The sequence below is a fragment of the Leptodactylus fuscus genome, chromosome 4, assembly GCF_031893055.1.
Source record: "Leptodactylus fuscus isolate aLepFus1 chromosome 4, aLepFus1.hap2, whole genome shotgun sequence".
Taxonomy (NCBI): domain Eukaryota; kingdom Metazoa; phylum Chordata; class Amphibia; order Anura; family Leptodactylidae; genus Leptodactylus; species Leptodactylus fuscus.
In genome coordinates, this window is record NC_134268.1 from 134284632 (window position 1) to 134296714 (window position 12083).

The 12083-nt window shown below is 37.8% G+C and overlaps 1 protein-coding gene across 1 annotated transcript in view; it reads left to right on the top strand.

Moving 5' to 3' along the window:
* PDIA4 (protein disulfide isomerase family A member 4) overlaps positions 1-11799 on the top strand; it is a 24372-nt gene extending 12573 nt beyond the window's left edge. The window contains exons 4-10 of the mRNA XM_075271126.1: positions 851-989; positions 1994-2199; positions 6942-7100; positions 8451-8602; positions 9521-9677; positions 10078-10311; positions 11296-11799. Coding sequence (XP_075127227.1) covers positions 851-989; positions 1994-2199; positions 6942-7100; positions 8451-8602; positions 9521-9677; positions 10078-10311; positions 11296-11708 — 1460 coding nt within the window. The 3' untranslated portion in view covers positions 11709-11799. The remainder of the gene's footprint in view (positions 1-850; positions 990-1993; positions 2200-6941; positions 7101-8450; positions 8603-9520; positions 9678-10077; positions 10312-11295) is intronic.
* The last annotated feature ends 284 nt before the right edge of the window (positions 11800-12083 follow it).

Below are 12083 nucleotides of genomic sequence, written 5' to 3' on the forward strand. Positions count from 1 at the left end.
CTGGGTCCTCCTGCTAGAGATATATATATATATATATATATATATATATATATATATATATATATATATATATATATATGTATATATGTATATTCTGGACCAAAAGTCTATAGTTGCTGTAATTAAACTTTCGGACAACTTTTGATTTTCTGGCAGCATTTGTGACATTAGTAAATTATTGTAATCTACTTAAAATTTGTCTCTTTTCTATGAAATCCTGGACTGAGTAATTCTTTCCTTTGCTTCTCTACTGAGAGCTGGTTTTTTTGAATCTCATTGTGGGGTCATAAGCTTGCCACTTAAATGCTATGATCGCCATTGATCACAGCTTCTGAGGGGTTAAACCACTGGAGTTGGAGTATTTTCTGACTTCGGCGGCCAGTCACTGGTTTTTGTTGTGTAATTCAGCGGAAAAGTCGTGTCGCAGGCACAGCTCCTGTTCTGGTGGCATTGACATTATTGCGCTGTACTATGACAAAGTAATGGTACAGCTCAGTGGGAAAGGGTTAAAGTCTCTCAAATTTATTAATAAAGCTCATGCTGCTGGAAAAGCAAAAGCTGTACAAAAGTATAGTTACACTTTAAGGATGCTGAACTGTGGTTTACTTAATACTTTATCTTCTGTACACTTTATCTGGTGAGTTATGACCTTTTAGATAGAAAATTAGAACTAAATAAGGTAATACTGGCTGAATTATGTATTTTGAGGGAATAGGTACCTAATGGATGAGAAAAAGTAACCTGAGCATTTCTTTAAAGTGATTAATATTTTCCAAATGTGTGGTTTTTTTTGTGTAAATTTTCATTACTTTACAGTGTTAAACAACAAACATATTTTGTATTTTAACAGCAATTGTAGATAAAGTTAAAGAGGTTTCAGATCCCAATTGGACAATTCCACCTGAAGCCACAATAATATTAACAGAAGCAAACTTTGATGAGGTGGTAGAAACTGCAGATGTAATGCTAGTTGAATTTTATGCACCATGGTAAGTGATTTCAGTAAGCACTATATACTGCCTGAGACCACACAACATATTATAAAAATTGAAAGAAAAAAAAAATATGGTTCTGGTCAGAGTATTGGTACAAATTGTATAGAGAAAATCCACAGCAAAAATTATTACACTGCATATGTAAATCCCTGTTAAAGGGGTTTTCCAGGATTAATAATTTTATGGAAAATATCTGATTACTCAGAGACTGACAGCAGTCCCTCACAATGATCAGCTGTATCGGTCTTATTGCCAGAACTACACAACACGCATAACTGAAAAATGGTTCCGGTCAATAGATGGTGACCAGGTTTCAATGGGAACTAACCTAGCACCTGGTTACTACATAGGGCATGGAGCCAACTTCTTTCAGCTTTGTGTTGTGCTTATAGTTTGGGCACCAGAAGCAACCCTGTACAACTAATTGATGCGGGGGTTGGGAGGAGGAAGTTGGTAGTCCACCCACCACTCAGATGTTTATAACCTAGCCGAGAGGGAGGCCATCAAATCCAAAATCCTGAACAACCGTTTTTGATACAGTGTAGTTAAGTTAATATTATAGCTTTTATGTTTTGAGGTTGCAAGAGTTTTTTGCAGTGGATTTTACGGTTTGCAATACAATAGGTGAAACTGACTGCAAAATCAACTTGTAATATAATTCAGCCTGAATGTGGTTTATGTTCATTGTAAACTTAATCTAGAAATATTCCAAAATACCAAAGGGTAATAGTGACAAAAGTTAAATGACATGCCAATACAGATGTCCGTCCAGTACAAAAGCATTATAACATAACTGGTCATATATTAAAACACTCAGATTCTGTGACTTCAAAATAATCTTAGCCATATATTGTCTAACTTTTCTGTAAGGGGAAGTGGCTAAACAAATTAAACATAAGAGGTCTCTTGTCAAGAGGTAAAGTTGGAGAATCCACGAAGAATGCAACTTTTAACTTTTTCATACCAACCTCCTTTGGTTTCATTCAATTTCTGTACAGGTGTGGACACTGCAAAAGGCTTGCACCAGAATATGAAAAGGCTGCACAGGAGCTTAGTAAACGTACTCCACCAATACTATTAGCAAAAGTTGATGCCACCGTAGAAGTTGAACTTGCCAAAAAGTACAATGTATCTGGGTATCCCACACTAAAGATTTTTCGTAAGGGCAAAATGTATGATTATAATGGACCACGAGAAAAATATGGTAAGTAAAATGAGTTATTGCATAACAATGTAATACATGGTTTTTGTACTGTGATTTTAGGTTAAAAAAAAATCACAAGTACTGTAAGTTTTACAACTGTTATCGTTTTTGTATCCATTGTTGGGGCTAGTGGGGTTTTCATCTAAACACATCATGCTATCATTATGTCAGTTCTACATGTATTTCACCATAGGGCTTTCAAAAATACCAGAAAAAATATAAATGCACATATACAGATATATCTTTATGTATGTATATGTGTATAGATTATGTGTATGTGTAATATATATTTTAAAAAATACAGCGAAACCTCTTTGAGACGATAAAGAATATTTTTCTGTGCAAAATTGTGTGGTTGGCTCAAAGAAAAGGTATACAGAACGCAGGTTGAAGTGTCTTATTGAGTAAGCAAATATGTAGACTCCCCAAACAATGGTGATAGTCAAAAACCTGGTATATTATGCTTCAGACTATTACAAAGACAAAAATATCAGATCAGCATATTACACAGACCAGGGCATATACTGAGACAAATAAAACAACCAGGGGACTGTACACAAGTCACTCCAACCCACAAACTTATCAAAGGGGGCACCAACTCTTCTTTTATTCCTCTAGTAGCCTCCACATTACCTAGTTCAAGATTACTTCACAATTCTTGGCCCCCATTATGGCAGCTTTCTATAAATCTTGCTCCCCATCATGGTTTTTCTCTTTGCCAACATAGCTTCCTCTCCCATTCTATGTCCTCAGCACGATATCCATCATTTCCCTGCACCAATTTGTTTAAAATGACTGAGCACATTATAGTTAGTGGGGTCTGCTGGGTTCTGTATGTAACTGCTGTTTTAGAGATCCGTCTCTGTTGTTTGGGTCTGTTGACAAACCTGAACAGAGTTGCAATGCTTTTGTGAATCTAGCATAACCTTGATGATACTTGCTGACACTTTTAGGCTAAGTCCCCACGGGGTATCCTGCAGCAAAGAAGTGTTGCAGGAAAACCCAAGGCGGCAATTTATCACGGTTTTTCCTGCAGCGCTTTAGACAGAATGTTTGCAGAGGTTTCCTTTGCAGATTTTGTTTCCGTTATATCTATGGGGAAACTGACAGTGTTTCCGCAGGTATAATTGACATGCTGCGACTTCCAAAACTGCGCTGGGTTTGGAAATAAGTGTGCCCGCATTGTGGTTTTTACTGCAAAATGGGCATGGTATTAACTAGAATCCCATCCACTTTGCCCTGACTATAAAACTTTAAGATTCCCCCCCCGCGGCGCTTTCGCCGCGAACAAATTGCACATTTATGCCATGTGGGGCCCCAGCCTTAAAGTTCAGATTTGGGCCTATTAAGTCCACCTGCAAACACTTTAGTGTCCCATTTAGCAGCCCAGTTCCTGGGATTGAGCTTCTAAAATTGGGAATGTTGGAATATATGATCAGTGATAGATTGCATAGGATCTGACATGGGTGTTTTTGCTGCAGTGTGATGCTGGTGACTTTTCTTCTTGATGTCCCTTACTTGCTCGCTGCAGTGCAGAACAGAATGTGTCCGCATTGGTCTTGCAGTGTGTATAAGGGCGACTTCACATGGAGTTTACGCTCTGCTCATTCTGAACGTAAACTCGTTCAGAGTGAGTGGCGTAAAAAACAGATCCCATTAACTTGAATGGGTGCCGGCTTATGCACGCTCCCCATGGATATCAATGGGAAGCTTTTTTTACCTATTGCTTTCAATGTGATATGTGCGTATCACATTGAAAGCAATAGGTAAAAAAGCCTCCCATGGATTTCAATGGGGAGCGCGCGTATGCCGGCACCCATTCAATTCAATGGGTTCTGTTTTTTACGCCGCTCACTCTGAACGAGTTTTATGTTCAGAATGAGCGAGCATAAACTCCGTGTGAAGGCTCCCTCAGTTTTCAGTTGATTAGGGTATGGTCTACCTGTAGAGAGGTTTGTCTTTGTTAAACAGACAGTTTTCCACACTCATCCTGGATTTCCTCTCGGGGTCAGTGCACACAGAGTTTTTTGGTGCTGATTTTGACGCTGAATCCGCCTCAAAATCAGCCTTCAAAAAAGCCTCCCAGTAGAGTGCCCTGAGAGGGAAGATATTATGCAAATTAACCTTGAAAATGTAGAAAAGCCAAAAAAAAAAAGTGGTGTAAGCCAAAACAGAGGAATAGATATAGTACACTCTAGGTCTGGTCTTTGCTCAAAATCTGCATGCTTAATGTTGGCCTTGTGCAGATCTGCGTGAGAACTACAAAAAACCTCTGAAGTCGCAAAAGAATCATATAGAACAAGGATTGGCAACCCCTGGCACGCATGCCAAGAGTGGCACGGGAGGCATATTTTGCTGGCACTGCAGCCAGCCCACAACCTTCATGCATTAAATTGAGAGAGCGTCCCTTCAGTGCTCTGCTAGAGCTGAAGTACAGGACACGCCCCCTTCTCTCACTGACCACCAATCAGAGGTGAGCCTCTCACTGTAAAGGATAAGGGCTCTCTGGACCCTGCTGCTACATGAGAGGAGCTCCTTCAATCTGAAGCCCTGAGGAGGAGAGGAAGCTCCGCTCAGCAAAGTGAAAGTAAAAACACCAGGTACATGCTTGTGCTACTAACTGTTCTTATTAATGTCAGGCATTTGGGGTTAATTTAGTTTTAGTAACTCCATGTGTCTGACATTAATAGCAGTTAACCCCATCATGTCCCTCCACACTAACACCTGTGTGGCTCACATAAGGGTTACTGATATGTGAGACATATGGAGGTACTAATAAAGGACCTATATAATGAAGATATTTACTTATTATCTCCATGCCTCACATATCAGTATCCCTTATGTAAAGCACATGGGTTAATGTGAAGGACATGATGGGGTTAACTGCTATTACTATGAGGCACATGGAGTTACTAACCTGTAATGCACATGTCCAGACTTTTTATCCACAACTTTGGATAAAAGTACAGACCTATACATTTCAATTGACCCATATATACTGCAATTTTTTTGTGGTTGTGTATCTGGGTGAAATTGAAGAGCTGAAAATTATGGAGCAGGTCCTATATCTGTCCTATACATACTCTATATCTGTCTGCATTTGCGTCCCTGTCAATTCATTTTTAACATATAGGTCAGTGAAACACACATCCGTGCCATTTGTGGGCAGGAGGGCTGAGGCCCCACATTGCAAAAACGCAGCGTTTTTTGTTGCAGATTTTGATGCGGTATATTTCAACCAAAGCTAAAAATGGCTACAGAAGAAATGGGAAATATATAGCAAGCTTCTTATGTCTCCCTTCTGCTCAATCTACTCATGGTTTAGGCTCAGAAAAATGCAGCAAAATATGCAACAAAAAAGCTGTGTTCACACAACGTGGGGGCCTTAGGCTAAAGCACCACGTTGCACAAACAGCTTTTTTTTGTTGCTGATTTTGCTTTGTTTTTTTGAGCTGAAGCGAGGAGTGGATTGATCAGAAGGGAGACATATAAGAAGCTTCCTATATATTTACCATTCCTTTACCATTCCTTTAATAGCCATTCTTGGCTTTAACGGAAAAAAAAGCAGCTAAATGTGCAACAAAAAAGCTGCATTTTTGTAATGTGGGGCCTCAGCCTTAATGTGATTCTATTGCGTGGTGACACTGTTACTAGATTCAATTATAGAGTTTTGCTGTTACTGCGCCGCCAGGAATTAAAAGTGACTGAAATTAATCTGCGTTTCACTTACAGAAAACTGAATTGCTAATGGCCGAGGACTGGATGCAGCATCCAGTACATGTGTAACCCACTAATTGTGGGTTACACATGTACTCGTATTGCTTTTAATGGAAAAGAACATATGTATCCAGGCAAATAGTGGTAAGCACATGTCGCTTGGAGCACCTCCATGTTGTGGTTTGTGCTATATGACTTTAGTGTAGGTGTCGTCAGCTTTACAATTATTGACTGACACTCCGAAGACCTCATCTTTGATTTTTTTTAAAATTTAAATGGACACGCTGAACAAAAAAAGGTTGCCTACCCCTGATATAGAACATTGAGAAGTACTGACCTATATTGATGTGAATGAAGCACTTGGTGTGAGAGGGCTTCCTATTTTGCTACGTTGTACTCTTCTGTGTCTGTCTATGATGTGTAGAAGGGAGCCATGTGTTTGTTCATGATTTATTTTTATTACAATTCAAATTTTTTATTGCAATTTTATATTAATACAACAAGGTCTGAAACAGACCAATAGTATGAAAAATACAAACAACAAAGCGTAACTTTGCATAAATCAATAAAGGGATTCTATCATTAACAAAAAAAAAAGTTTTTAAACTAAAAGAACAAAGCCTTATAAAGGCTATTCATCACTTACCTTTATTTTGCAGGTTCACGCTATCGTTTTTGAATTTTTCTTGTCTTCATTATGCTAATTGTGCTGAGAGAGTATAGCTCTGTCATCAATTCAAGTGCTGCCTCTGTCTTCTGCTCCTGATGTCTCCTCTGAAGACAACCGATGACTGAGCTGTGCTCTCTGATCACAGGAGTATCGCCTCTCTCTGTGCCTCTGAGTATAATTGGCATAATAAAGAAAAGAAGAAAAATTTTAAAAAAAGCAGTGCGGACCTGCTAAAGGCTATTCCTACGTGCTTTTAGTTTAAAAACATTTTTTTTTAATGATAGAATCCCTTTAATTTGCTACTTTAGCCTACACTTCTTTTTTATTAAGCCTTTTTCTTATTTTCTTTTACTAGGAATTATTGACTTTATGATTGAACAGTCTGGCCCACCTTCAACTTTAGTCCAGACTGTAAAACAAGTACAGGAGCACTTAAGAGATGGAAGTGATGCTGTAGTTATTGGAATTTTCCTTAGCAATAATGACCATGAATTTCAGCTTTACCAGGATGCAGGTTAGTGTGTGCTTTTATGAAGACTGTATAAAACTATTCCTTTGTCTTGGGCCAAAATAGGCACATGACAGTACATTACATTGTTGGACAAGAAGTGTTCTTTGTTTGTAATTGTATGCTATTCAGTTAAAATGCTCTCCATTCTCTAAGGCACCGTTTCGCAACCTTTTCAGACTCTGCTCACTGCTACCATAGGGAGTGTGTAATAGAAGTCAAGGGATTTTCTATTCATTGCAATACCTGTCTAGCTTGATATCTTTGGATATTTGATTTTTACTGTCATTGAATTACAGATATATGTATTTTTGTATCTGAACGACAAGAGTCCTTCCTCCCTTTCCATCACAATTTTCGCTGTAGTAACTTTCTGATTTGCATGTCTTTATGACACTTTAAAAGGTACTCTTAATCCAATTATGGTGCAAGAAATGAAATTCGGCAAGTATGAATCACAGAGCAACCCATCTTTGGCATGGTTGAGTGGTTAAGGATTGTATATTAGAATATTCCTCATTCTACAAAATTATATTCAGTGAGCATATGTAATTTAAAGGGATCCTATAATTTAAACACTTTTTTTATGGTTGACATGTAGGAATAGCCTTAAGAAAGGCTATTCATCTCCTACCTTTAGATGTCTCCTCCGGGCCGCCGTTCGCTTGAAATCCTGATTTTCGCCAGAATGCAAATGAGTTCTCTCGCAGCACTGGGGGGGCGTCCACAATGCTGCAAGAGAACTCTCCAGTGACGCCTCCATCTTCTTCAGGAATGGGGTCTTTACGTGTCTTCTTCCGGGGTTTGGCTTCTAGACCTAGGGCAAAGCCGACTGCGCATGCCCGTCGGCCACAAGAAAATTGCCACTCACATAGTATTGTAAGCGGCCATTTTCTTGTGGCTGGCGGGCATGCGCAGTCTGCTTTGCCCGAGGCCTAGAAGTTTGAAGCCAACCCCCCAGGAGAAGATGCATCAAGACACCGTTCCTGAAGAAGATGGAGGTGGCACTGTAGACTTCTCTTGCAGCATTGGGGACTCCTCCAGTGCTGTTTGAGCAATGGGGCCCGCCCCCAGTGCTGCGAGACAACTCATTTGCATACCGGCGAAAACCAGAATTTCATGCGAACGGCTGCCCGGAGGACACATCTAAAGTTACGTGTCAACCAGAAAAAAGTATTTAAATGATAGGATCCTTTTAAGTGTTTACTCCCTAAAAACGCGTTTATATTTATGTATCTAATAAATTTTCAAAGAAACAGAATCAACTCCTGTTTTTATATAAAAGCAGATTCTCTGCTAATACAGACATATCTTGCTAATTGTGGTTACAGTAATTTTCTTTTCTTAATATTTCAGCAAATGCTTTAAGAGAAGATTTCAAGTTTTATCATACATTCAACTCAGATGTTGCAAGCTTCCTAAAAGTGCAAACCGGGCAGGTACTTGTTATTCACCCTGACAGATTTCAGTCAAAGTATGAACCAAAACATCACCTTTTTAAAGTCATGGTAAGTTACATAAGTGTTTCTAATATTAGTTGTAATTGCCTAGTATTTATATTTACCAATTTGTTCAATGCAGAATGATTGATTGAAATGCGCCAAAATAATGTTGGTAGAATAATGCTGCTTCTGTATTTTGGTGACTTGGTCTACATTCAAATCTGCCAAACTGATTTACCCACAGAACACAGTAGTGAAATCCAATATAATTCATCACAGAGAAAAATATACATAAATATAAAGAGAGCGAAAAGCCCAAATAAGGTAATGCTGCATAACCCAGTGACCAACAAATCAGAGAACACAATTAGGACCCAGCAGCTATAAGACTCTGATCACGTGACTGCGAGGGGAACCGCATCATGGCAGCGCCCTGAACAGTGTATACAGCACTCATTGAGCACTGGGTACACAGTGATCGGGAAAGTAGGGGCAGTAATAAACTGTCCCTACCTTTTCTAACTTTAGCTACTCTGGCTCTAGTTACTGGCTTTTTACTACGATTTTGTGCAACTGCTGAAAACTGCAGGGATGTACTGGTACGTCCTTGTAGAACAAGGCAACCACTTCCAGGCGTATAGTCCATGGGTGGTCCAGAAGAGATTAGTTATACTGTATGATTAACAATATTATTTGATGCAATGTTTGTTGCATATTTATACATTCAATCGCTCGTTTTACTGAGTTGGAGAGGGAGTCTGATTCAGGGCTACCAACTCCACAGCCATGGGCATAAGGAGCTTGTCAACCTTATTAGATAACCACTTTTTTAATTTTTTGCACGTGTGCTTTAAGCCTAGTCATTTGGGTCAAAGGGCATTGTTGGTAACAAAATAGATCAGTGTGTATGTACTAGCTGTAACTATAAAATAGTTCTTTTTCACTTGGTTACCTTGTCCTTTTGTCTTTTCAAAATCCCTGCAGGATTCCACAAGTGAGGAAGACTTGAAGGATCATGTCCTGAAGCATGCTCTGCCTTTGGTTGGTCATAGAACAAAAGCAAATGAAGCAAAAAGATACAATAAGCGCCCACTTGTGGTTGTTTATTACACTGTAGATTTCAGTTTTGACCATCGTACTGGTATGTCAATGGTTTACATTGCTTAACTTGTTTAAACTGTGCAAAGTGAAACTGAATTGAAGACAAAAATGGAGTCATTTTACATTCCACTAATTTGACATATATCAGTATATTGTGTGTTAAATTTGCCAATAATTTGGGAATATAGCTGAAGATTTTAAACTTGAGGTTCCTGACTTTTAAGATTAAGAAATTTCAAATCGTAGTGGCATTCACCATCCTTTAATATGAATAGGTAAGAATTTATATGTATTATATGCTCTCGAGTGTGTGCATCCCACATCACACCATAGAAATGTTTGTTAAACCTCTGTCCAATTTTCTTTTGATTTTTTTTTTTTTTTTTTTTTTTTTTTAAATATTTTGTAGAATTTTCATCTTTTGTTCTTAATATTTGTAGCTACACAGTATTGGCGAAGCAAAGTCTTGGATGTCGCCAAAGATTTTCCAGAATACACCTTCAGCATTGCTAATGAAGATGATTATGCATCTGAACTAAATGACCTCGGATTAGGTGACAGTGGAGAGGAAGTAAATGTTGCGATTTTGGATTCCAATGGTAAAAAATATGCTAAAGAGCCTGAAGAATTTGATTCAGATTCACTGAGAGAGTTTGTCTTGGAATTTAAGAAAGGTAAATGGTTTATAGGAAAAAAATAAAAAAAAATAAAAAATCGTTTTTATAAATAAAAGGTTACAATCAGTGGCGGAATTACAGTAATAGCATCTGTAGTGGCTGCCATTTCCCCTTCGACTTTCCTAAGCATCCCCATACATGAAAGTATGAAAAAGTCAGAATATGGCGACTTTAAGAAAAAAAAATATGCAAAGTTTTAGATCTTTAAGGGGGTTAAAATTTAATTGTATAGAAATTTGGTATCCTCGGAATCACACCGAAACATAAAATGACATGACACCTGTATTCTATCTGCAGAGTGAACGTCATAAAATTGAAGCCCTTAATATAATAATAAATATTATTTATATAGTGCCAACATATTCCGCAGCACTGTACAATTTGTAGGGTTCAAATACAGACAGATGCATAACAAAGAACGTCATTTCACACAATGGGATTGAGGGCCCTGCTCGCAAGAGCTTACAATCGATGAGGTAGAGGGAGACACAAGAGGTAGTAGGGGAGGCATTGCTTATACAGTATTCAGACAATTCTGTAATAGAGGTTACTGTCATTACACAAACAAAACTTTGAGCCATCACTAGTGGTGTCCTGTAACATGTGGATGGAGCTTAGACAAATAAAGTTAGCCTGAAAAGACATCATATCATGTGGGGTAATGTGGGAACGGGGACAGAGGAAGGTTAAATTTTGGGGATTCTAATTATAGTACAGAAGGGTTTACGTTAGAAATTGTGATAGGCCTGTCTGAAAAGATGTGTCTTTAGTTTGCGTTTGAAACTGTAGAAATTGGGAGTTAATCTGATTGTCCAGGGTAAAGTATTCCAGAGAAGTGGTGCAACTCGGGAGAAGACTTGTATACGAGCGTGGGAGGTTCTGATAACACACTGGTAATGAGTTATGCTTAGTGGAGGTGGTGGACTCCCCTTATGTGTAGTTTTAATTTAACTTTTTTTTTTTTCTTTCTTCGCAACACAGGAAAACTCACTCCAATTCTGAAGTCTCAACCTGTTTCCAAGAACAATAAAGGGCCTGTTAAAATAGTAGTTGGAAAAACCTTTGAAGAGATTGTAATGGATAAAAACTCTGATGTTCTCATAGAGTTTTATGCGCCATGGTGTGGTCATTGCAAATCTCTTGAACCTATTTACAATGACTTGGGTAAAAAATACAGATCAGTACCAAATGTTGTTATAGCAAAGATGGATGCTACTGCCAATGATATACCCATTGATCAATACAAAGTAGAAGGATTTCCAACAATTTATTTTGCACCAAAGAACAATAAACATAATCCTATTAAATTTGAAGGTCATGACAGAGATCTAGAAGGTTTTTCCAAATTTATTGAAGAACACCGGGCAAAGTCGAAAACGAAAGAGGAACTTTGAAATATTATTTCTGAAAAAAAAAAATCGTATTTTTTTTATTTGGATGTTTGTGTTACACATAGTTGCTGAATACATGGCATAAATGAGATTCTTGCCAATACAGATTAATATTGATTTGTAAACATGTCTGTATTTTTGATACAATTTGCAGTTTTCTTTATAAATTGTATGAACCTTTTGTATTTTGTTTTCAAATGGTTTCCTTTTTTTTATGTATATGAATAAGTGACTTAAAAACAAATGAAATCATGATTTATGAATCAACTGCATCGTCATTAGTAACAGAATTCAGAAATTTAGCAATTTATTATTTTAATTACAACATTTTATAGTTTTACTTTTTTGGGTTTTTATTTTTTTTATTTTTTGCAATTT